At 46.4% G+C, this 26,925-nt stretch overlaps 1 protein-coding gene across 2 annotated transcripts; it reads left to right on the top strand.

Moving 5' to 3' along the window:
- Positions 1-26,925, top strand: ANGPTL4 (angiopoietin like 4). Of its 2 annotated transcripts, none has more exons than XM_070743891.1 (7): positions 1-462; positions 1,913-2,023; positions 8,320-8,458; positions 19,379-19,486; positions 22,057-22,152; positions 22,974-23,249; positions 25,614-26,925. In XM_070743891.1, the coding sequence occupies exons 1-7, from the start codon at positions 52-54 to the stop codon at positions 25,793-25,795; spliced, it is 1,323 nt and encodes a 440-aa protein (XP_070599992.1). In that variant the 5' UTR covers positions 1-51; the 3' UTR covers positions 25,796-26,925. The 2 variants fall into 2 exon arrangements, with proteins under 2 accessions (XP_070599992.1, XP_070599990.1); XM_070743889.1 differs by having other exon boundaries at positions 22,054-22,152.

Raw genomic sequence — 26,925 nt, 5'->3', positions numbered from 1 at the left:
GGCGAGCTTTACGCGCAGCTCTCCGGTCGCTCTCTCCGCCCGAGGTGCGCGATGCGGCGGCTGTTGGCGTGGCTGGTGCTGGCGGGGCTGGGGGCTGCGGGCGGGGCGCCGGGCTCCTCTAAGGCGGCCTCGTGGGAAGAGGTGAACGTCCTGGCGCACGGGCTGCTCCAGCTGGGCCACGGGCTCCGCGAGCACGTCGAGCGCCTGGGCGGGCAGCTGCGGGACCTGAGCGCCCGGCTGGCCGCGCACAACGCTTCCCTGGCCGGGCTGCAGGGCTCGGCCGCCGAGCAGGGGGAGCGCCTGGCCCGAGCGCAGCGCCTCTTCGACGGCCGCTTGGCGCAGCTGGACGGGCGGCTGCGAGGGCTGGAGGCGCGGATCGACGGCACCGGAGGCGGCGGCGGCAGCACCAATGCCCGCGGGGACGGCCCGGCCGCGGCAACGGGGGAGCCGGAGGTGCTGCAGGTGCGTCCCGGAGGCTGTGGGGTCGGCGGAGGGTCCGGGCAGGCGCTCTGCACGCGGGCAGAGGTCCCCTTTGTCTACGGGGGGAGGCGCTGCCGCCTTTCTCCCCGGCCCCGAGCTCCTGCTGGAGCAAGGAGGGGGCTCGACTAAATGACCTCCCAGAGTCCCTTCCCGGCTTGACCCGCATCCCGCCTTTCCCAGCCCAGCGCGCTCCGAAGGATGGAGGGGCAGGCGGTTCCCTTGGCAGGACGGGCTTAGGCATCTTCCCGAGAACCAGGCTGGGCCGGCAGGGACTTCTCCAGAACGGTGCCCAGGGGCCGGATTCAAACCCAGAGCAGCCCCGGCTGGGATCTCCCCCCCCCCCGAGGGTTTCCAAAACCTGTCCGAAGCGCTCGGGGAGTTGTGCGGCCGGCATAAAAATTGCGCGTAAAAGCGCTTTTTTGGGGTTGGGGGTCGGGCAGCCGGAGGTGCGCGAAGAGAACAGACACACTCACACTCGCACACACACTCACGGTCCGTGCGAATTCCCTGGCGGAAGAAGAAGAGGGTCGGCTCGGTCCCGTCCCGCGCCAGGCGCCCCCTCCCCAACCAAGTCCGTCGCTCGAGCGTTTTCTCGACGCTCCCGACGTGCGCAAAGCGGATCCCCGAAGTGAAAACGGCCCCGGCGCCCGGCGTGGATGGGGAGCTGCGCTGTGGAGGTGGGCTACTCCGGTGGGTTTCTCTCCGCCGCCCCCTCCCCAGAGAGAATGGTGGTCCAGCTCGGGTGCTTTCCCCAGGGCTGGTTAGGATCTGGTTTTTCTGGTTGTTTTGTTTCATGGCACTGCTCTCCTACACACACACACACACACACACACACACACACACACACACACATATTACACAGAGATACAAATACACACAGAGAGAGAAAGAGATACAGACACAGAGAGATACACAAAGAGCCAGAAAAAGAGAGATACAGAGAGAGAGAGAAAAAAGAGAAAGAGAGAGAGAGAGATACACAGAGAGAAAGAGAAAGAGAGATAGAAAGAGAGAGAGAGATACAGAGATACACACACACACACACATAGAGAGAGAGAGAGAGATACACACGGAGATACAGGGAGAGAGAGAGAAAAAGAGATACACAGAGAAAGAGAGAGAGAGAGAGAAAGAGAAAGAAAGATACACAGAGAGAAAAAGAGAAAAAGAAATACGCACAGAGAGAGAGCTACACACACACACAGAGACATACAGAGAGCTAGATAGATACACACAGAGAAAGAGAGTGAAAGAGAGGGATACACAGAGATAGACCTATAGAGAGAGACACACACACACACACACACACAAACACACATGGATAGACAGCTACACACACAAAGAGAAAGAGAGATACAGAGAGAGAGAGCCATAGAGGCCCCCACCCCCACCCTAACTGCCCTCCTCCACGGCCCCTCCCTTTGTCTCCCAGGACCTGGTCAGGCGCCAGAACCTCAGGATGGAGGAACTCCTGCAGAAGATCAAACAGCAGCAGTTCCGGATGGACAAACAGAACCTGCAGATTAAGAGCCTGCAGAGCAAGGTATTGGACCCCCACTCTCCTGGGGGGCATGCCAGGCCCTCACCTGTGGGGAGGGAGGGGCCGGGGCCAGGGTGAGGGGTGGGCAGGGGGAGTTGAGTGGGGAAAGGGGTCTGGATAGGATGAGATCTTTAGCTCCCACCCTAATAAGGTATGACAGGATAAGCATGGCGTGGTAGGACTGCAATAATTTGATTTTAAATTATTCTTTATGCTATTGTTGTAAACCACCCAGAGTCCTTCGGGAGTGGGTGGCATACAAATTTAATAAATAAATAAACAAATTATCAAACAAATAAATATATATTATTTAGTGCCAGCACACCTGCCTACATTAAACATGAAATCCTGTTGTTTCTGGAGGGGCTTCCTTGGGTGGGTGGGTGGGTGGGTGAGGAGCCAAGCTGAAATTAGGCTTTGGGGGGGGTCTCCTGCTGCCTGGACCGGCAGTGGCTCATGGGTTTGGGAGGTGGCATTTCGGGGAGGAGGAAAACAGTGAGTGAGGATTTTAAGGGGCAGCAGGTGGAGGGAAAACTCTTCCAGAAATGTCAGATGGGAAAGAAACTCCTACAAGCTCAGGTTGACGGCTGGGGATGATGGGGGATGTGGTAGGCGGCATCTCCAGAGGGTTGCAGCAAGGCTTGGTTAGGAGGCCCGTTCTCTTGAACTTATTTTTCCCAACTTAGAGGGGGAAGGGTCTTATGGCGGAGGGGGGGGCTCTTCCCAGCTCCTCCCCTAATTCTGTAGCTACCTGGTGTTTACAGGAGAGAAAAGGGGGGGGGTGTTCTCCTATAAGGGGCCACATAAATACACCCCCCCCTTCCCTCTTTTTCTTGCAAATCCAAATACGGAGGTGTCTATTTTTAAAAACAAACAAACTGCAGTCTCCGCAGAGAAAGAAAAGCCAAAGAATCCTAGAGTTGGAAAGGGACCCTGGAGGTCTTCTAGTCTCACCCTCATCCTTTTGTGTGAAGAATCTGGTTTTTATGCCAGGTGGCACCAGATTGGCTGTTTGGATGATGGATCAAAAGCACCATTTTCTCAAATCGGCTGGATTATTTTTTATTTTTTATTTTAGATGGGTGGGCTTCAAATTCCCAGAAAAATAGTAATTCTTATTCTGGGAATTTGAAGCCCCCACCCATCTTAAAAATAAGAATTATTTCCCTTATTATATAAGAAATAAGGGATAAATAAGGATGTGTAACTGGAAAATAACAAAGTCAACTGCCTATAAAGAAAACCAGATCAAGATGTTTTATAGATGGCACTTACCACCAAGTAGAATTTCAAAAATGTACCAAACTAATTCGCCTAATTGCTGGAAATGTAAAATAGAAATAGGTACTTATTATCATTGTTGGTGGACGTGCCCAAAAGCTAAAGAGTACTGGGACATAATAGAAAAATGGTTGAGAGAAATAACTCAATTAGATATTAAGAAAACACCAGAATTTTTTCTATTGGGCGTATCAAATTATAAATATAAAAAAGATATATATATTACTTAATAGTTCATACCGTGTTTCCCCGATAGTAAGGCAGTGTCTTACTATCTTTTTACCCCCAAAAGCCCCACTGTGTCTTACTTTGGGGGTATGTGTTATATTGTCCCGGGCACCGGGGCCGGCTCGTCTTGGGGCTTCGGCCCGGGCGAGGCCTCTTCTCCTCCGGGCGGGCGGCGTTAGGCGGCGTTGCGCGGCAGCCCGTCGGGCCCGGCCTCCATCCCTCCTGTGCCGTGGCGGGGCCGGTCCGCGATGCGCGTCCTGGGGGCGCCCGGCTGGCCGGCTCCGGAGGCTGCGGCTCTTCCCGCTGCTGCCCAACGCCGAGGATGCCCCGCGCCCAGCCCGGCTACGGCAGCAGGCAGGCAGGCAGCCCCAGGCGCGGCGGGGAGAGCAAAGGCGGCTTCGGCCCGGGCGAGGCCTCTTCTCCTCCGGGCAGGCGGTGTTAGGCGGCGTTGCGCGGCAGGCGCGGCTGCCCGGAGGAGAAGAGGCCTCGCCCGGGCCGAAGCCGCCTTTGCTCTCCTCGCCGCGCCTGGGGCTGCCTGCTTGCCTGCTGCCGTAGCCGGGCTGGGCGCGGGGCATCCTCGGCGTTGGGCAGCAGGCAGGCAGGCAGCCCCAGGCGCGGCGGGGAGAGCAAAGGCGGCTTCGGCCCGAGCGAGGCGTCTTCTCCTCCGGGCGGGCGGCGTTGCGTGGCAGGCGCGGCTGCCCGGAGGAGAAGAGGCCTCGCCCGGGCCGAAGCCGCCTTTGCTCTCCCCGCCGCGCCTCGGGCTGCCTGCCTGCCTGCTGCCCAACGCCGAGGATGCCCCGCGCCCAGCCCAGCCCGGCTACGGCAGCAGGCAGCCCCAGGCGCGGCGGGGAGACCAAAGGCGGCTTCGGCCCGGGCGAGGCCTCTTCTCCTCCGGGCGGGCGGCGTTGCGCGGCTGGCCTCCATCCCTCCTGCGCCGTGGCGGGGCCGGTCTGCGATGCGCGTCCTGGGGGTGGCCGGCTCCAGAGGCTGCGGCTCCTCCCGCTGCTGCCCAACACCGAGGATGCCCCACGCCCAGCCCGGCTACGGCAGCAGGCAGGCAGGCAGCCCCAGGCGCGGCGGGGAGACCAAAGGCGGCGGCGGGAGTAGCGGACGCCTCCCTCGCTTTTAGTACCGTGTTTCCCCGAAAGTAAGACATATGTCTTACTTTCGGGGTATGGCTTATATAAGCCGACCCCCCTGAAACCCCCCATATGTCTTACAATCGGGGGGGTCTTACTATCGGGGAAACACGGTATATTAGTAGCAGCCAGGATAGTTTTCGCACAAAAATGGAAAGATAGTGAGATTCCAAAAGAAACAGATATTCTTAAGAAGATTTTAGACTGTGCTGAATTAGATATGATGAATAGACGGTTAAATAATCAAGAAGAATCAGGGAAGAAGTGTTTTTAATATGAAAGTGAACATTTATTTTATTTATTTATTTTATTTATTGGATTTGCATGCCGCCCCTCTCTGGAGACATAAGAAGAAGGGGGCACAATCTGAGGTTAGTTGGGGGAAAGATCAGAAGTAACATGAGAAAATATTATTTGACTGAAAGAGTAGTAGATGCTTGGAACAAACCTCCAGTAGACGTGGTTGGTAAATCCACAGTCACTGAACTGAAACATGCCTGGGATAAACATAGATCCATCCTAAGATAGAATGCAGGAAATAGTATAAGGCAGACTAGGTGGACCAGGAGGTCTTTTCCTGCCGTCAATCTTCTATGTTTCTATTCTTATTCTGGGAGTTTGAAGCCCACCCACCCATCTTTAAAAACCTGAGAAGCTCCTGACTTCAAAGGATTCCTCAGTTGCCTTTCTCCTATTTGCAATTTAATTGATGTGGACAGAGCCTCACAAAACGTGAGAATGTTCCACATTTCCACATGCTGAAAAGAGCGAAGAGCAAAATTTGTCCTTTCTGGTCGGCTAGATATCTCCTCTTATTTTACAAGCTGGCCAGGTTCACTTTAAAATAAAAAGAATTGCAATTTGACTAAACAAGCCAAAACCCCAACTTTTACGGAGGGGCGAGGGGGGACAGGAAAGTATTTATTTCCACTTTTTTTTAATCATCTCTGGCTCCAGACAGTCACCGGTTCCCTTCTCGCCAGATCCTTTGTCCTGTGTGACCTTTATTCATTTATGGTTTTATTTACTGAAAGACCCACCTGGCCTCCAAAGGGCTCTGGGTGGCAGGTTTTAGGGCAAAGTGAAGCCCGGGAAAATTAATTGTGGGGCAGGGGGGGAGTCAGCCTTGCAAAATACCTCTGAACGGGATCACTAAAGATCCCTTGGGATGGATCAACAGATCTCTTGTTCGCTGCAAATTCAGGCCAAACCGTAGCATTTAGCAATAGCGTTTAGACTTTATTTTATTTATTATTTATTTATTATTTATTAATCAGATTTGTATGCCGCCCCTCTCCGCAGACTCGGGGCGGCTCAAAGCAATAATAATACAATGTAAACAAATCTAATATTTAAGTTAATTTAAAACCCCAATTTAGAAACCAATCATACATACTAGCATACCATGCATAAATTTTATAAGCCTAGGGGGAGGGAAAGTATCAGTTCCCCCATGCCTGACGACAGAGGTGGGTTTTAAGGAGCTTACGAAAGGCAAGGAGGGTGGGGGCAACTCTGATATCTGGGGGGAGTTGGTTCCACAGGATCGGGGCCGCCACAGAGAAGGCTCCTCCCCTGGGCCCCGCCAAACGACATTGTTTCATCGACGGGACCCGGAGAAGGCCCACTCTGTGGGACCTAACTGGTCGCTGGGATTCGTGCGGCAGAAGGCTGTCCCGGAGATATTCTGGTCCGGTGCCATGAAGGGCTTTATAGGTCATAACCAACACTTTGAATTGTGACCGGAAACTGATCGGCAACCAATGCAGACTGTGGAGTGTTGGTGTAACATGGGCGCATATTTGGGAAAGCCCATGACTGCTCTTGCAGCTACATTCTGCACGATCTGAAGTTTCCGAACACTCTTCAAAGGTAGCCCCATGTAGAGAGCGTTGCAGTAATCGAGCCTCGAGGTGATGAGGGCATGAGTGACTGGGAGCAGTGACTCCCGGTCCAAATAGGGCCACAACTGGTGCACTAGGTGAACCTGGGCAAACGCCCCCTCCCCCTTACTGTATTTTTCAGAGTATAAGACACACCTTAGTTTTGGGGGAGGAAAATTGGGAAAAGAATCTGCCTACCAGGTATTCTAGCATCCTTAGTCTGGTCAGTTTCAGCACATTATTTTATCCCCTGGTTAGGGCTTAAAAAAAACTTTATGTGGAAAGAGTAACAATGAAAGAGCTTGCAAGCCGGTAAGAGCTGGGAACATCATTAGCACCTAGAAAGAAACATTGAGAGCAAATAGTGCAATGAAAAAACCCCTGCAAAGACTTAGGGCTTGGAAAACATTCTTCTTTGCAGAGAGTAACAATGAAAGAGCTTGCAAGCCGTTAAGAGCTGGGAACGTTGTTAGCACCTGGTTAGGGCTGGAAAGAATTGAGAAACCTGAATGACAGAAAGAGAAAGGGTACCGTAGTTAAATATGTAACACATGTTTAGAATTAAACGGAAAATAGGTTTGAAATGAAGTTGAAAAATTAAGAATTTCATTATTAATATTATTACTACTACTATTAGAATTGAAAATGCAGAGTGTTGCTTTTTAACCAAAAAATTGGATATAGTCTCTTATTTTTGGATAGATTGAATAATTGAGATTTAGGAATTTTTATATCGAGAGAATCTATTGGAATTTTCTTACATGTTGAAGATATACGTGTTCAGTATGTATGTTTTAAAACACTTTGTTTTAAAAAAGTGTGGGATGGTTTGTCTAAGACAGTTTGAACTCTGCCAGGAGAGGCAAAATTGGTTTTATTCTATTTATATATTTTATATCCCACCTTTTATTGTTTTTACAATTAAGTCAAGGCTGACAAATATCCAACACACCCTCTTGTTTTCCCCACCACCACAACCATCGCACCCAAAGTCACACAACTGGATTTCACGGTTAGGCTGGGATTAGAATTCACTGGCGCCTGGTAATTGGGCCTAAAGTCACCTAGATGTCTTTCCTGGTTAAACTGGGACTAGAACTCACCATCTTCTAGTGATTGGCCCAAAGTCACCCAGCCAGCTTTCATGATTAGGATTTGGCTAGCACTTACTGGCGCCTGGTAATTGGCCCAAAGTCACCTGGCACTCTTTCCTGCTTAAGGTGGGACTAGAATTTATCGTCTCCTAGTGCTTGGCCCAAAGTCACCTGGCCAATTTTCATGGTTAGGCTGGGACTGGAACTTACCGGCGCCTGGTAATTGGGCCCAAAGTCACCCAGCCAGCTTCCATGATTAAGCTGGGACTAGAACTCACCAGCGCCTGGTAATTGGGCCTAAAGTCACCTAGCACTCATTCCTGCTTAAGGTGGGACTAGAACTCACTGTCTCCTAGTGATTGGCCCAAAGTCACCTGGCCAGCTTTCATGGTTAGGCTGGGACTAGAACTCACCGGCGCCTGGTAATTGGGCCCAAAGTCACCTAGATGTCTTTCTTGGTGAAACTGGGACTAGAACTCACGGTCTCCTAGTGATTGGCCCAAAGTCACCCAGCCAGCTTCCTTGACTAATGTGGGACTAGAACTCCTGCTTTGTAGCCTGGTGCTTTAACCACTAGGCCAAACGGTTTCCCCATGGATGAGACACTATGCCTGCCGTCTTCCTTCCCTTTGAAAATAAACCCGTCCCTCTTTCTCTCCCCCCCCAATTCCCAGGTCAACACCCTCATCCCATCCCAACGCCGCGAAAAGGACCCGCAAATCCCTCGGTGGAAAGTGACCGTCCAGCGAAGCACCGATGACCGAGCGGCCAGTCAGAACCAGACGGCCAAACCGGGGACGCCGAGAGGTTCAAGTGAGTGAAGCAGCCGTCTTGGCTGGGATTTATTTTCCATTTTTCCCTCTGGGGGTTCCCCGGTTCCTTTTGCACAAGAGGTGGCAGGAAGCCAAGGACTTTAGCAGCTGCAAACAACCTTGTCACTATTGCAAAACTTTGCAGGTTGGCACGAAAACAGCAGGCAAAAGTCCGATCCATTCAGATGAATCACGCCTGGCTCAGCTCTCGGCTTGTGGGTGTCCTGAAATTTGCAAATTTGCACAAAAAAAAAAATCAGAAAGGGATGGACAGACGGACAGATAGTCCATCCACTGGGTGGGTGAAGCAGTTTGGAAAAAAATAATAATAAGGAGCCCTATGGGATTGGGCGGCATATAAGTCAAATAAATTAAATTAATAATAAATCTAAAAAAATTAATTAGATTTATTAATAATAAATCTTTAAATTTAATCCGATTTGCCTTTGTGTTGTATTGTTATTTTATATGCTGTGACCCTCCCCGAATCCTCGGAGAAGGGCGGCATACAAATCTAATAAATAAATAAACAAATAAATAAACCATTTATTTAAAATAAATAATAATAAATATTAATATTATTAATATTAATATTAATATTACTATTAATAATAGTAATAGTAATAACATAATAATAACAATATAAAAAATAAATAAATAATAATAATAATAATTAAATTAAATACAGTATTTGTCCTTGGGCTTCAGTCCCAGTTCGGCCCAGGAAGAGTCATGAGGACTAGCGTCCTTTTCAGATCTTCTCCTCGGTGCTGGAAGCAGCTGCCATTTCATGCGGTCAGTGGAGACGGGGGTCTCGGGTTGGGTGTAGGTGGTCCTGTATGTGCGACCACAACTAAGCCCCACCGTTTCAGAGACAGGGCTTCACTGAACGTTTACTCCTTTTGCAAAATTTTTGCTGCCGTCGTTAAATGAGTCCAAGCTAGTCACCCATCCGTTCGGTGAATCTGGCTCCCCCGTCGACTTTCGCTGGTCAGAAGGTCGCAGGAGGGGAATCTCGTGACCCCCATGCGATCCAGGACACTGCGATGGTCACTAAGCGAACCGTTGTAAGTCGAGGACCCGGTCTGCCCTGAGCATGGGAGGAAAGCCGCTGAGAGGCTGGTCTCCCCGTCTAAACTAGAACATCCAATTTTTCAGGTTTAAAATTTTCATTTTCTCCACCATAAAATAAAACAATAGATAGTTACAAGCATAGCAACAATGCTTAAAATCAATCAGATATAAACTTTTCTTATTACTCCTATCTCTCCTCGTCTAAAAATTTCTATTCATTTTATACAACATTGTCAATTCTTAAAAATCTAAATAAAAATTCTTCCTCTGCATCTTGCTATAAAAAGTTACATCAATGCAAACAATAATAAAATCTCTTTTATCTAAATTTTAATATTGTATCATAGAGCTAATAAAAAATTCTCTCTGTATATATCTTTAATAAAAGAAACTATTCGTAATATATCAACTACTTCATAAAATAAAGTTCTGTAGGTTTAAAGTCCAAACAATAAGTAAGTCTTGTGTTATATTATTATATAGTGCTACCACCATTTCTCATCTTCGCCGTCCGGCTTCCCAAAATTTAAATCAAATTCTCATGTTTCAGTTTTTTCACACGTATCCAATTTTTCAAACCTTGCAAAATTTCAAGATGTCTGGATCCTGTGGCTTATTATTATTATTATTATTATTATTATTATTATTATTATTTACAAATACATATAACAAACAGAAAACTTTAAAAACAGTGGACGTTACATGACAAGTCAGTTTACATTTCTCATGATATTAATTAATATATATAGCATATTCATACTTATATATAGCTAATATTAACAATTCATTTACGGTTTCTAAACCTTTCCAATAGGCCTTTCCTTCTGTCTCCCTTTTTCCTTTGCCTCCCGATATTTAAACTGCTATTTCTTTCTCCTTACTCATTACGTCTTTTAATTTTAACTATCTATTTTGAACATTTCCATTTTTCCATTCAACAGTAAAATTTATCCCATTACTATAAAATATCGGATAAATTTTATAGCTGGTCAAAAGAAATTTTGACGAAATTTTGCTTCTGCACCGCAGACAAAGGCCTTGTTGGGTGTCCAGTCGCACCTGGCCCAGTACAGAATTGTATTCTATTCTATTCTTTTTTTAAAAAATAATAATTTTAATTCAAATACATTCATTAAAAAAGATCAGTGCACAAAAAATATGCATAAATATAACATACAAACAAACATTAACACAAACACGTCAATTAAAAAAATGGGGGGAAAAGAAAAAAATAGAAAAAGAATATCCTTTTTCTATTTTTTTCTTTTTTCTTTTGTTTGTTTTGTAGAGGTGTCTGTGTTAATGTTTGTTTGTATGCTATGTCTATTCTCTTCTCTTCTATCCTTTCTCTTCTTCTCTTCTCTTCTATCCTTTCTCTTCTCCTTTTTTCTTCTCTTCTCTTCTATCCTTTCTCTTCTCCTCTCCTCTCCTATTCTATTCTATTCCTCAACTCCCAGCCTGACTGACTGGGGAATTCTGTGACTTGGAAACCCATACACTGTATTTTACAAGTTGTCAAAATTTGGAGACCCCTGTTGCTACCCAAAATGTTGCCCTGGTCAACGGCAGATTCGGGAGTTCAGTAGCATAGAAATACAATAAATAAATAAAATAAAATAAATTAAAGTTGGGGTCTCCAACCTTAGCAACTTTAATATAATTTATTTCATTTATAATCTCCTTCCGGACTCTGAGTGGCATATAACAATTTGACACAATCTAATAACAATTTAACCCCCCACCCCCCAAAAAAAATCATTTTTAAGACTTGTGCACTTCAAGTCACAGAATTATTATTTTTTTGTTTTTTTCTGGGAGTTGAAGACTCCCAAAGTCTTTAAAGTTGCCAAAGCTGGAGACCCCCACTACCTTTAAAAAGCTCTCTCTCTTTCTCTCTTTTTCTTTCTCTCTTTCTCTCTCTGTCTCTTTCTCTCTCTCTCTGTCTCTTTCTCCACCCCCCCTCTCTCTTTCTCCCCCTCTCTCTTTCTCTCTCTTTCTTTCTCTCTCTGTCTCTTTCTCTCTCTTTCTCTCTCTCTCTCTCTGTCTCTTTCTCTCTCTCTCTCTTTCTCTCTCTCCTTCTCCCCCTCTCTTTCTCTCTCTGTCTCTTTCTCTCTCTCTCTCAGGGTGGCTGGTTCAGTCTCAGTCTTCTTCTCCCTCCAGATGTCGCAGGGAAGGGCCCCTCCCAGATTCCCCGGCCCAAACATCTGGAGGCTGCCGGTTAGCGAGAGCCCCTCCCTTCCCTTTTCCCGTCGAGCGCGTGGGGTGGCCGCCTGCCAAGTGGGCCAGAGGTTGAGTCGGATGAGTCCGGGAGTGGCGGGGTTAACGGCTGGCGTGCCAGGGGAGAAAAAGGCGGGGGGCAAGGGGGGGCTGCCTGGGAAGTGAAAGAGAAGGCTGGCCTCTGGCCAAGTAGGGGAAAGGCCAAACTCACACCCCCCCCCCCCAACTTCCCCATTCCTGCTCCGGGCTTTCCAAAATATGCAGAAAGCAGAGCCAGAAACCTTTCCATCCTCATATGCAGCCCCCCCCAAAACCCCACGGTCTGAGTAGGGGGGGCTTTGGCTCCTGGGGGCAGAAATTCCGAGCTGCTCTTGTATCTGGCTGATGCAGAATATAGAAATATAGAAATAACTTTTATTTACAAGAATATATACAATAAACATAACAACATTCAAATAACAATAAACAACGGCAGATCTATATCAAAAGTTTGTGCTTTGATTTTTTATAGATCCCCCCCCCACCTAAGGAAGCAGAGTGGCCTGGAGGGTGGTGGATTTGCAGAGAGGGGAAGGGTCCTTGGAGGTCTTCTAGTCTGGCCCCCTCCCCTCAAAGGAACAGGTTCTCCTCCTCCTCCCCCTCATTTTAGTTTATTAATTTTTTCTGCCAATTTTTTCCCCTCCACATTCACCTACAACTTTGACAAATTTGACATGTATATACGCTGCTCCCAAAAAAAATAAAGGGAACACTCAAAGAACACCCTAGATCCCTGTTTCCCAACCTTGGCCACTTGAAGATATCTGGACTTCAACTCCCAGAATTCCCCAGCCAGCGAATGCTGGCTGGGGAATTCTGGGAGTTGAAGTCCAGATATCTTCAAGTCGCCAAGGTTGGGAAACACTGCCCTAGATCTCAATGAATGAAATATTCTCACTGAATACTTTGTTCTGTACAAAGTTGAAGGTGCTGACGACAGCATGTGAAATTGATTGTCCACCAGTGTTGCTTCCTAAGGGGACAGTTTGATTTCACAGAAGTTTGATTTACTCGGAGTTGTATTGTGTTGTTTAAGTGTTCCCTTTATTTTTTTTTTGAGCAGTATACCTTCCAATTACACACATCAATTTCCAACTTTTTAATCCATTATTTCATTTTATTTATTTATTTTATTTATTCATTTGTCCAATACACAAATACATGGGAAGAAAAATAGACATGTGGTAATATAAAAGAGGGTGAAAGTGAACTTAGAGGAGAGGATATATGAAAGGAAGAGAATATATATGATAGTTGGAAGAAAGGAGAGACAATTGGACAGGGGACGAAAGGCACACCAGTGCACTTATGCACACCCCTTACTGGCCTCTTAGGAACCTGGAGAGGTCAATGGTGGAGAGTCTAAGGGAGAAGTGTTGGGGGTTAGGGGTTGACCCAATTGAGTCTGGTAATGAGTTCCACGCTTCGATAACTCGATTGTAGAAATCATATTTTTTACATTCAAGTTTGGAGCGGTTCATATTAAGTTTGAATCTGTTGCGTGCTCTTGTGTTGTTGCGGTTGAAGCTGAAGTAGTCGTTGACCGGTAGGACGTTGCAGCATATGATCTTGTGGGCAATACTCAAATGATGTTTTTCATAAAGCAATCTCTTATTTAATTTCTCCCCTCTTCTTACCCAACGCCAGTCGGTCCCTTTAATTGTTCTTCCTTGTACTCTCTCTCCTTCTTCTGAGTCTCTCCTCCTCCTACTTGCTTTCCCTTCACTCCTCCTTAATAATAACAATAACAGAGTTGGAAGGGACCTTGGAGGTCTTCTAGTCCAACCTCTTGCTTGGGCAGGAAACCCTGCACTACTTCAGACAGATGGTTCTCCAACATCTGCTTATAAAACACCAGGTGTTGGAGCATTCACAACTTTATAACCTCCCCGTCCTCCTCTTCCTTCCTCCCTTTACTTCACTCCTCAATCTCCCTCCCTTTCCCTCCCTCCCTTTCCACCATCTAAGACCTTTCCGAGAGCGACTTCCAAACAAAAGATTCGCCAAAGAGGGTAGAACAAGAAGCAATGGGTGGAGACTAAAGGAGGAGAGAAGCAATTTAAAACAAAGGAGAAACTTCCTGACAGTCAGACCGGTTGATCAGTGGAACCGCCTGCCTCCAGAAGTTGTGAATGCTCCAACACTAGAAGTTTTAAAGCAGATGTTGGATAACCACCTGTCTGTAGGGTTTCCTGCCTAAGCAGGGGGTTGGACTAGAAGACCTCCAAGGTCCCCACTCTGTTATTATTATTATTTTCCAGTGGTTTTGGGTGGGGTTGTTTTTCTGGCCGCGTTCCCTTTGCAAATCGGTTCGATCCAACGAGCGTCTGTCAGGAAATCCCTCCTTAGTTCCACGTTGCTTCTCTCCTTGTTTAGTTTCCACCCGTTGCTTCACGTTCTACCCTTAACCACGGGGCCCATGGGCCTGCCTCAGCCTGGGCTGGCACCAAGCGTTTGGCAGCGGGCTAGGAAATCTCTGCGTGGATTCTTTGTACTGCTTCGGGAATAACCGCAAATATGGCGAAGGAGATTAGGAGCGGCGCTAGTCCTCAAGGATTTTTATGAGCGGAGCTAACCGGGCTGGCTCGGATTTTCCCAGGCCTGTCCTTGATCCAACTCTCTTCCTCCTTGCCCCCACCAGCAGCCTTGTGTGTGTGTGTGTGTGAGAGAGAGTATCTGTTTGCAGCCTCCTGCTCCTGCTCACGTAGCCCCTTGCCCTCTGAATGATGCAAGCCCAGCCCCTCCCTCCCTCCCTCCCTCTGATGGAGGAGGAGGAGGAAGAATTGGGGGAAAGTTCATGTTTACACTCCAAGGTCTGTTCTCCCCCTTTCCCTTCCCTTCCCCTCCCTCCACAGCCCGGGCTGTTCTCTGGCATCCTGCCCCCGGCAGCTGTTTTGGAGGCTGGGAGGAAGGAGGCCTCCCCCCCCCCTTTTGCAGCCCCCTCCCCTGCAATTCCGGGGATGCGGATTTCTCTCTCCCCCCTCCCCAACCACTGTGCAAGGGCCACGGACAGGATCTCTCTTTGTCTCTTTGGGGCTGCAACAAGAATCGAATTCTTTATCGGCCAAGTGTGATTGGCAAGGGATTTGGCTTTGGTGCAGATGCTCTCAGGGGACACAAAATACACATAAAATCAAGAATCAGGCAGTAGGGAAAGCAAATAGGATGCTTGGCTGCATAGCTAGAGGTATCACAAGCAGGAAGAGGGAGATTGTGATCCCCTTATATAGAGCGCTGACGAGGCCACATTTGGAATAATACTGTGTTCAGTTCTGGAGACCTCACCTACAAAAAGATATTGACCAAATTGACCGGGTCCAAAGACGGGCTACAAGAATGGTGGAAGGTCTTAAGCATAAAACGTATCAGGAAAGACTTCATGAACTCCATCTGTCTAGTCTGGAGGACAGAAGGAAAAGGGGGGACATGATCGAAACATTTAAATATGGTAAAAGGTTAAAAAATAAGGTTCAGGAGGGAAGTGTTTTTAATAGGAAAGTGAACACAAGAACAAAGAGGCACAATTTGAGGTTAGTTGGGGGAAAGATCAGAAGCCTTCGGAGAGGGGCGGCATACAAATCTAAGTAATAAATAAAATAAATAAATAAGAAGCAACTTGTGAGAAAATATTATTTGACTGAAAGAGTAATAGATGTTTGGAACAAACTTCCAGCAGACGTGGTTGGTAAATCCACAGGAACTGAATTTATCCTTTTTATTAATATTGATTGTTTCTTCATTGCTTATTTGACCCCTATGACAATCATTAAGTGTTGTACCCCATGATTCTTGAATCTTTTTCTTTTACGTACACTGAGAGCATCTGCACCAAGACAAATTCCTTGTGGTGTCCAATCACACTTGGCCAATAAAGAATTCTATTCTATTCTATTCTATACTATACTATACTATACTATTCTATACTATTTAAAGATGCCTGGGATAAACATAGATCCATCCTAAGGTAAAATGCAGGAAATAGTATAAGGGCAGACTAGATGGGCCAGGAGGTCTTTTTCTGCCCTCAATCTTCTATGTTTCTATGTTGCTATCAGGTATTACACTTAACAATTTTCATAGGGGTCAAATATGCAATGAAGAAACAATATCAATAAAAACCTTCAGGATACAAGCAACATGTTACATTCATGCAGTCCTAATTGGGAGGAGATGGGTGATAGAAATGATGGGAAAAAACTAGTGGTAATAGTAGTGTGGACTTAGTAAATAGTTTGACAGTGTTGAGAGAATTATTTGTTTAGCAGAGTGATGGCGTTTGGGAAAAACTGTTCTTGTGTCTTTTTGTGCGACATTTTGAGGGTAGGAGTTGAAACAGTTTATGTTCAGAATGCAAGGGGTCAGTCGATATTTCCCCTGCCCTTTTTTTGACTCAGTCTACAGGTCCTCAATGGAAGGCAGGTTGGCAGCCATTGTTTTTTCTGCAATTCTGATTCTCCTCTGAAGTCTGTGTCGGTCTTGTTGTGTTGCAGAACCTTTTTGCTGCCCAAGTTTCATCTCCTGCCCCCCCCCCGGCAGAAGCGTCCCCCCCTGCAATTCCGAGGATGCTGGTTTCCCCACCACCACCAAAAAACCCCCCTCTGTGCAAGGGCCACGAACAGGATCTCTCTTTAGGGCTGCAATTCTCTTCCCCCCTCCCCACAAACACACACCCTCCATTCCCATCTGCTCTGCTCCGCCCTGGGCAAAGTCCCCTTCTAGCCTGCCACGTCCCCTCCCTCGTTGCCCAACTGTCCTGCCCCTCCCTGCCAGCTGCCTGGCTGCCAGCCCAAGGCAAAGTCCAGCTGTGTGGGGGGGCTCTTTGTGGCCTGTGCTGTCTTGCATGCCTGAGCATGTGCAGAGGGCTTTGTTTGGATGCAGACTTGGGTTGCCATTGGTTGACTAGGGGGGTGTGTGCTTTGGGGCAGCTTATAGCCTGGCTCCTTTGCCCAGAGAAGGTTTTGTCACCAAAATGCAAAAAGGATGCTGAGACTCTAGAACAGGGCTGGAGAATTCTGGGAGTTGAAGTCCACAAGTCTTAAAGTTGCCAGGTTTAAAGACATCTGCTCTAGAAAGAGTGCAGAGAAGAGCGACAAAGAGGATTAGGGGACTGGAGGCTAAAACCTATGAAGAACGGTTGCAGGAACTGGGCCTGGCTGGTTTAATGAAAAGAAGGACCAGGGGAGACAGGATAGCAGCCTTCCAGTATCTCAAGGGTTGCCACAAAGAAGGAAGAGTCAACCTATTCTCCAAAGCACCTGAGGGTAGAACAAGAAGCAATGGCTGGAAACTAAACAAGGAGAGAAGCGACTTAGAACTCAGGAGAAATTTCCTGACAATCAGAACGGTTGATCGGTGGAACAGAAGTTGCCTCCAGAAGTTGTGGATGCCCAACACTGGAAGTTTTAAAGCAGATGTTGGAGAACCATCTATCTGAAGTAGTGTAGGGTTTCCTGCCTAAGCAGGGGATGGACTAGAAGACCTCCAGGGTCCCTTCCAACTCTGTTGTTGTTGTTGTTGTTATTATTGTTCTCCTCCCACTGTCTTTTCTCTCCGATGCCCATCCTCAGTTTGGCTCTTTCCTGCTTAATTCTAAGATGCTAGTAGTAGTAATAATAATAACAACAACAACAACAACAACAACAATGACGACAACAACAACAGAGTTAAAAGGGACCTTGGAGGTCTTCTAGTCCAACCCCCTCCTTGGACAGGAAACCCTACACTACTTCAGACAAATGATTATCCAACATCTGCTTCAAAACCTCTAGTGTTGGAGTATTCACAGCTTCTGGAGGCAAGCTGTTCCACTGGTTAATTGTTCTAATTAACCAAAACTTGTTCTCCTTGATTAGTTTCCATCCCTTGTTTCTTCTCCTGTCTTCTAGTGTTTTAGAAAATAAATTGAACCCCCTCTTCTTTGGGGCAACCCCAGAGATATTGGAAGCCTGCTGCTGTGTGGTCTCCCCTGGCCTTTCTCTTCACTAGAATAGCCATGCCCAGTTCTTGCAACTGTTCTGCATAGGTTTTAGCCCCCAGTCCCCTAATCCTCTTTTTCCCTCTTCTCTGCACTCTTTCTAGAGTCCCAACATCACCTTTTAATATTGTGTTGACCAAGGCATTACAAGAGTGGCATGCAGTGATAACCGGAGGCAGTTGTACCAAAGAGCAGAATTAGCGCCTGTCTCCTTATTCCAGATGTCTTTAAGAGTCAGAATGCCAGCTGGGGATCGTGTTAAATAATTTTGCATCCACAGCTTTGAGCTTCAGGGTTAAGGCTCCGTACATCGATCGATCTCGGAAAACCAATTAAGCACCCAGGGTCGTGCAGCACGAAATGTTCTGTGTTATCGCGAGCACAAACTCGAGAGAGTGGTGGCATTCATCATCATTATTATTATTATTGTTATTATTATTGTTGTTGTTGTTGTTGTTGTTGTTGTTGTTATTATTATTATTATTATTATTATTATTATTATTATTAAGTGAATTTTCGCAGTAACTGAATTTAAACATGCCTGGGATAAACATCCATCCATCCTAAGATAAAATACAGGGAATAGTAGAAGGGCAGACTAGATGGACCAGGAGGTCTTCTTCTGCTGTCAATCTTCTAGGTTTCTAGGTTTTTCACTGAGTGATCGTAACTTCTGGCCATAAGTCGAAGACAAACAAACCAGCCCAAAATGTTTCAGCCTTGACGCTGATCCGTATATGAACCATTTATGTGTCTGAATACAATGTTTCCCAACCTTGGCAACTTGAAGATATTTGGACTTCAACTCCCAGAATTCCCCAGCCAGCGAATGCTGGCTGGGGAATTCTGGGAGTTGAAGTCCAAATATCTTCAAGTTGCCAAGGTTGGGAAACACTGTCTTAATAGACCACAGAATGGATCCCTTTGCTTATATACGAGATCCCCACTGACTTCGCCCGTCAGAAGGTCGCCAAGGGGGATCACGTGATTCTCCAGGAAGCTACGAACCATCATAAGTGTGAATCGGTTGCCAAGCAACCAAATGTAAATCAAGTGAAGCTGCAACAGTGATAAGTTTGGCAATTGATCATAACATCACTTTTTTTCAGTGCAGTTGTAACTCCGAAACGGTCACTAAGTGAACCGATATATGTCGAGGACCGGGTGTGGAAGGCCTCCACAACGGCAGATATTGAAATCCAGAAACACAGGCTCTCCACAAGTAAAAACTGGAGTTTTCCTCAGTACCAGAATCCAAGTTTAAGCATTTTCCATCTGAAAGTAGGAATAAATAAATAAATAAACAAATAAATAAATAGATAAATAAATAAATAGATAAATAAATAAATAAATAAATAAATAATACCATAACATTCAAGGGTTATGGATTTATAACCATTGGTTCAGTGACAGTTTGAGGTTACATCATCAGTGAAAAAAATGACGCGTGAAAGCAAAGGGATCCATTCCGTGGTCTGTTAAGACACGTAAGCGGTTCTGTCGAACTGCAGCGCGCGGACCCTCCCTCCTTCGCGAGTGCGTCGTTTCGGTCTTTGTAGATCGGCCTCCGTAACCTGCGTGTTAATTCCAACTTGCTGACCACCTTCCTTCTTCTAGGACTTCCAGCCAGCTGTCACGACCTCTTCCTGGAGGGGCAGCAGAACAGTGGGGTCTTTGAGATCCAGCCGCCTGGAGCCCCGGCTTTCAACGTCTTCTGTGACATGGGTAAGTCCGCCTAGGGGGCAGAGAGCGTCTTGGGTTCAAATCACGGGAGCCTGGCTGGTTGGATTTGGAAAGAGAGAGGGGTGCAGGTTGCTTCCACTGTAAAGGAAGAGGAATAGAATAGAATAGAATAGAATAGAATATAGAATAGAATATAGAATAGAATATAGAATAGAATAGAATATTGAAATGAAGAATGGAATAGAATATAGAATAGAACAGGAAAGAATAGAGTAATGAATAAAGAAAGAATAGAATAGAAATTAGAATAGAATAGGAAATAGAATAATGAATAGAATAGAATGTGTATGTATACATGTATATACATACATGCATCCATCCATACATACATATATACAGGGTATCCCCCAAAAGTGTATACACATTTTAAATAATTATAAACTTGGTGTTTATTATAATTATATTATTTCAAAAATGTAAAAATATTTACAAGTATCATTTTATTGTTTTATTGTTTTTATTTGTTTTCAAAGGTTAGTCTGGCTGTCATTATTGTGTTCAGGGATTGAATCTGCAAAATAAACACAAACAGTTTAATTATTGGCTATTTACAATTATTTAAAATTAGTGAAAATGCAGTGAAAAAAACAGTAAAATGATACTTGTAAATATTTTTACATTTCTGAAATAATAAAATTATAATAAATACCAAGTTTGCAATAATTCAAAATGTGTATACATTTTTTTGGGACACCCTGTATATGTAGTTTGTTGTGAGTTCAGGTTTTTTTGAATATCCAAAGCAGCACGAAGCCCATAACTTGAGCCTGATGATGGCAAATGTGATTTCGCCGAAACGTTGCAAAGAAACTCAAAATATTACACGGGGAAAAACCCAAACTCACAGCATACAGATGCCCGTGAAAATATATATATATATATGTTTTCGTAGATTTTCACGGGTACAAGTATGAAGGTCTTGGCATATGCCAAGATCTTTATATATATACACACACACACATATGTATGTTTGAGATGTTTACTGTTTTGTATTTGAGAGGGGCAGCATACAAATTCAATCAATCAATCAATCAATAAAGTATATATGGGTATGTGTATATATGTATGTATATAGTATGTACTGTATTTTTGGAGCATAAGACGCACCTTAGTTTTGGGGGGAGGAAAATGGGGGGAGGGAATGTATATAACCAGGTATTCTAGCGTCCTTAGTCTGGTCAGCTTCAGCACATTATTTTAATCCCCTGGTTATGGCTGAAAAAAATCTTTATCAGCGGGAGTAGCAATGAAAGCAAGACTACAAAGACTTTGGGCTGGGAGAAACTTCCTTTGGAGAGAGTAGGAAGCTGGGAAGAACATTAGCACCTAGTTAGGACTGGGGGGGGGGGGAGCTATGAAAAAAGCAATGGAAACTGCAGTTTAATGTTTCCAAATGTAAAATAATGCACTTGGGGAAAAGGAATCCTCAATCTGAGTATTGTATTGGCAGTTCTGTGTTAGCAAAAACTTCAGAAGAGAAGGATTTAGGGGTAGTGATTTCTGACAGCCTCAAAATGGGTGAGCAGTGCAGTCAGGCGTTAGGGAAAGCAAGTAGGATGCTTGGCTGCATAGCTAGAGGTATAACAAGCAGGAAGAGGGAGATTGTGATTGTGATCCCGCTATATAGAGCACTGGTGAGACCCCATTTGGAATAATATTGTGTTCAATTCTGGAGACCTCCCGTACAAAAAGATATTGATAAAACTGAACGGGTGGGTCCAAAGACGGGCTACAAGAATGGTGGAAGGTCTTGAGCATAAAACGTATCAGGAAAGACTTCATGAACTCAATCTGTAGAGTCTGGAGGACAGAAGGAAAAGGGGGGACATGATAGAAACATTTAAATATGTTAAAGGGTTAAATAAGGTCCAGGAGGGAAGTGTTTTTAATAGGAAAGTGAACACAAGAACAAGGGGGCACAATCTGAAGTTAGTTGGGGGAAAGATCAAAAGCAACATGAGAAAATATTATTTCACTGAAAGAGTAGTAGATCCTTGGAACAAACTTCCAGCAGACATGGTTGATAAATCCACAGGAACTGAATTGAAACATGCCTGGGATAAACATATATCCATCCTAAGATTTAAATACAGAAAACAGTATAAGGGCAGACTAGATGGACCATGAGGTCTTTTTCTGCCGTCAGACTTCTATGTTTCTGTGTTTCTACATTCAGAGTATAAGATGCACCCAAATTTTCAGCCTCTTTTATACTCAAAAATACAGTGTGTGTTATGTGATGCCCCAGTGTGTGCATGGGTTTTTTTTTTCTTTTGGGAGCAGATGACAGAATTTCATTTTTAATGTGAGCCAGAGTAAAAAAAAATGACAAAAATTATTTTAACTAACCAAAGAGAGAAGCAACTTAGAACTAACTTAGAACATTCCCGATAGTGAGAACAATTAACCAGTGGAACTGCTTGCCACAAGAAACTGTGGTTGCTCCACCACTGAAAGTTTTTAAGAAGTGACTGGATTGCATGGGGGTCTGAGGGGGGGGGGTCTTGCCCCTCTGGCGGTGCCCTTAATCCTGCTCTCTCCGTTGGTAGAAGACGGTGGCTGGACTGTGATCCAGAGGCGCTTGGACGGCTCCGTGGATTTTGACCGACTCTGGGACGCTTATAAAGACGGCTTTGGAAATCTCACAGGTGGGTGAAGGGGGGCGACCACCCCTGCCCCAAAATTCATGCCAGGGAGCAGCGGGCTGGGCATCCGCTTGGGGGAAGGCAGCAGATTGGTCGATTCGAAGCTTTGAAGTTGCTTTTTATTTATTTCTATCTATTATTGGATTTGTTATATTACTGTACAGTGACACCTTGTCTTAGGAACTTAATTGGTTCCGGGAGGAGGTTTGTAAGGCGAAAGGTTCGTAAGACGAAACAATGTTTCCCATAGGAATCCATGGAAAACCAATGAATGCGTGCAAGCCCAACATTTAAGCCTTTTTCAAACCAAAGCGCCCTTTTTGCGCTGGTGGGATTCCCCTGAACCTCCCCTCCATGGGAAACCCCACCTCCTGACTTCCACATTTTTGCGATGCTGTAGGGGCAATACTATGCAATCACAACCACACATAACTCTTAAAGGTCAGAGAAGGGGAGACCTTAATTGTCCCATGCCTGGCGACATAGATAGGTCTTCAAGGTCTTGCGGAAGGTGAGGAGGGTGGGGGCAGTGTGAATCTCTGGGGGGGAGTTGATTCCAGAGGGCCGGGGCCGCCACAGAGAAGGCTCTTCCCCTAGGCCTCACCAGACGACATAGTTTAGTTGATGGGACCTGGAGAAGGCCGACTCTGTGGGACCTAATCGGCCGCTGGGATTCATGCAGCAGAAGGCGGTCCCCTAGGTCTGCCCAAGTTGCAGACCCTCTCTGAGGGGGGTCAAAGCTCCCCCCCCCCCCGAGTGATGGACGGACGGATGGAGGTGTCCTTGAGTCTAAGGCTGTTAACCCCTTTGCTTCTTTTTTTAAGGCGATTTCTGGCTCGGCCTAGAGAAGCTGCACCGGCTGGTGAAGGAGGAGCCCTTCCAGTTGCAGGTGGAGCTGCGCGACTGGGAAGGCAGCGCTCAGAAAGCCCACTTCCTCTTCCGGCTGGGCGGGGAGGAGACGGCCTACACCCTCAGCCTCCTGGGCCCCATCCGGGGGGAGCTGGAGAGCGCCATGGGGGACTTTGCCCAGCTGCCCTTCTCCACGCGGGACCGTGATCACGACCTGAAGGGCGACACCAACTGCGCCAAGCACCTCTCGGGTCAGTGGCGGCGGAGGGGGGAAAATAAATGTCCGAAAGGGGTTTGGGATTTTTTTCTCAACCCTGTCCCCTTTAAGGGGAGCGGACTTCAACTCCCAGAATTCCCCTGCCAGCTCTGCTCTTAAAGGGGACAGGGATGAGAAACTGACCCAGAATTGGGAATGGAATGGAATGGAATAGAACAGAACAGAATAGAATAGAATTTTATTGGCCAAGTGTGATTGGACACACAAGGAATTTGTCTTGGTGCAGATGCTCTCAGTGTACATAAAAGAAAAAGAGACATTTGTCAAGAATGTATCTGGTACAACACTTAATGATTGTCATAGGGGTCAAATAAGCAATGAAGAAACAATCAATATTAATAAAATCTTAGGATACAAGGAACAAGTGACAGTCATAGAGCCCTAAGTGGGAGGAAAAGGATGATAGGAATGATGAGAAAATCTAGTAGTAATAGTAGTGCAGACTTAGTAAATAGTTTGACAGTGTTGAGGGAATTATTTGTTTAGCAGAGTGATGGCGTTCAGGAAAAAACTGTTCTTGCATCTAGTTGTCTTGGTGTGCAGTGCTCTGTAGCAACATTTTGAGGGTAGGAGTTGAAACAGTTTGTGTCCAGGATGCGAGGGATCCGTCAATATTTTCCCCACCATCTTTTTGACTCATGCAGAATAGAACAGAACAGTGATGGTGAACCTTTTTATCCTCAGGTAGCGAAAGAGCATGGACATGTACTATTACGCATGCACAAGTACCCACACCCATAATTCAATACCTGGGGAAGGTGAAAACGGCTTCCCCCACCCTCCAGAGGCCCCCTGGAGGCTGGAAATCGCCTGTTTCCCAACTTCTGGTGGGCCCAGTAAGCTTGTGTTTCGTCCTCCCCAGACTCCAAAGGCTTCCCTGGAGCTGGTGAAGGGTAAAAACGCCTTCCCCATCCTCCTGGAGGCTCTCTGGAAGCCAAAAACACCCTCCCAGAGCCTTTATGCAAGCCAAAAATCAGCTGGCCGGCACACACATGGACCTTGGAGCTCAGCCAGGCCAATCGCTCGCGTGCCAGCAGATATGGCTTCGCGTGCCACCTGTAGCACCCGTTTCATAGGTTCACCATCACTGGAACAGAATAAGAAAATATAATAGGATGGGATGGGACGGGATAGAATAGAAGAATTAGAATAATAGAATAAGAATAATAGAACAGAAAATAGAAGAGAAGAAAAAATAGAAGAGAAGAGAAGAAAAGAGAGGATAGAATAGAATAGAAAATAAAAAAGAATAGAAAAGAAAATAGAATAGAATGAAAAGAACAGAATAATAATAGAAAAGCATAGAAATAAAATAATAGAATGGAATAGAGAATAGAATAGAAATGTCTTATCAACATTCTTTTTGGGACTCAATTGTGGTTGTAAGTCAAGAACTACCTGTAAAATTAAAATCAAAGGGGAAGACAGATTAACAACTTTGTTACTGGTTTCAAAACTGGGCTGACTCACTTAACAATGGTGGCAAGGTCGTAAAATGGGGCAACACTCAACACACGGGAACAATTAACAGCAGAAATTTTGGAGCTCGCTTGGGGTCATAAGTCGAGGGCTGCCTGTAGTCTTTCCCTCTGGCCCGTCGATGGAGACGCTCCCCTGTTGGGGTCTAGGAAAGGCATTCCTGCCCCACCCACACTATTCACCTTAGAGCCAGGGTGGCCCAGTAGTTAGAGCGCACCACTGCAGGCTCCTTCCGCTAACTGCTAGCTGTAGTTCAGCAGTTCAAATCTCACCACCAGCTCAAGGTTGACTCAGCCTTCCATCCCTCCGAGGTGGGTCAAATGAGGACTCAGATTGTTGGGGGGCAAGAGGCCGATTCTGTAAATCGCTTAGAGAGGGCTGTGAAAGCACTAGGAAGCGGTCTCTCCGGAGACTCTGAGCGGCTAACAGCAACAATAAAACAGTGTACAATAGTAATTCAATACTAAAAACGATTAAAAAACCCATTAATATAAAAACCAAACATGCACACAGACATACCATGCATAGAATTGTAAAGGCCTAGGGGGAAAGAGGATCTCAGTTCCCCCATGCCTGATGACAGAGGTGGGTTTTAAGTAGCTTACGAAAGGCAAGGAGGGTGGGGGCAATTCTAATCTCTGGGGGCAGTTGGTTCCAGAGGGCCGGGGCCGCCACAGAGAAGGCTCTTCCCCTTGGTCCCGCCAAGCGACTTTGTTTAGTTGACAGGACCCAGAGAAGATCCACTCTGTGGGACCTAACTGGTATATAAGTCAAAATGCTATTGCTATTGCAATATAAACCCGATGAATAAATATTACGTATCTGGCTGACCCGTTTTCTGCCCCTCTTCCCCTCGCAGGAGGCTGGTGGTTCAGCTACTGCGGCCACGTCAACCTCAACGGCAAATACTTCCGGTCCATCCCGCGGCAGCGGCACGAGAGAAAGCAGGGCATCTTCTGGAAGACCTGGAGAGGGCGCTACTACCCCCTGCGATCCGTTGCCATGAAGATCCGCCCTGCAGAGCCCGAACGGGCATCCTAAGGCCCCCTTTGCCCCCACCCCCGAGAGACTGGGCATGACCTTTCTTCCGCCCCCCCCCCCCCCCGTTCCCGCGAGACGCAGCTGGTCTCCGTCTCTGGAGCCCGGGCAGCTGTGCCCCTTTTGCCTGGCGATCGATCGATCGGAGGGTGCGTGTATGTGGGGGGCTTCCTTTGAACGGGAGGGGTGAGTGAGCCTAGCCAACTGGGGGGGGGGAGAGCACATGGCTACACGGGAAGGCCGGTAATTTGGGAGCCTCCACCCCTCAGCCTCTTGCGATTCTGTGTCCTGCCCCTACAAATGACTTCTACTTCTCGCTGTCCCCCCAAAATACAGTAGTACCTCTAGATACGAGCTGCTCTACATGCGAGTATTTCAAGATACGAGCCACGAGGGGAGAGACATTTCTGTTCTAGTCCCGAGCTCAAATTCGGGATACGAGCCGAGCGTCCACTAGGTGGCGGAAGAATCCTTGCTTTTGGTTATTTCGGAGAGGAAAAACAACTTGTTCCAGATACGAGTTGCCTCGAGATACAAGCTCCCTTCTGGAACGAATTATGCTCGTATCTAGGGGTACTACTGTATTGGTGCACAGGCATTGGGACGGCTTTAGCGCTGGGTGGAGGCTGGAGAGATGCGGGGGGAGACCACTCCCCACTGCAGATGTGGCCCCCAATTTGGAGGGCGCACAATGCTGGGGGCTTCTTTCCGGGACCCTCCAAACTGGCCTCCCTGGATTTAATGCTTCCTCCCCCGTCTCTTTGGATCTCCTCTAGGTCATATTGACTTAAAATGCTCCTGGGTTTGTCTGGGGCAGTTGTCCAGGGGTGGGGAAGGTATCGGTGGTTACATGTTAACGTGTGTTTTTTCGTCCCCCTCTTTTCCAATCCATTGTTTAAAAAGGAAAACAACCCTGGATCGTCGCCGAGTGAATATTGTCGTGTAAACGTTACAAATCTGTGTTTTCGGGCGCTCGTCGTGTTAAAGAGACGAGGGATTATTTGTTTTATTCCTCTTTGCTTTTTTTTTTTTAAGTCTTTTTTTATACTTAGGCGTGTGAGACTTTGTGGTCAGTGATGATGTCTTTTGGGCTTTTGATGAATAATAATTAAAAACGACGGGATATTTTTTTC

Source organism: Erythrolamprus reginae, chromosome 1 (genome assembly GCF_031021105.1).
Source record: "Erythrolamprus reginae isolate rEryReg1 chromosome 1, rEryReg1.hap1, whole genome shotgun sequence".
In the NCBI taxonomy this organism is placed as follows: Eukaryota; Metazoa; Chordata; class Lepidosauria; order Squamata; family Dipsadidae; genus Erythrolamprus; species Erythrolamprus reginae.
Note: the sequence above shows the minus strand (reverse complement) of the source record. Positions and strands in the feature narration are given on the sequence as shown.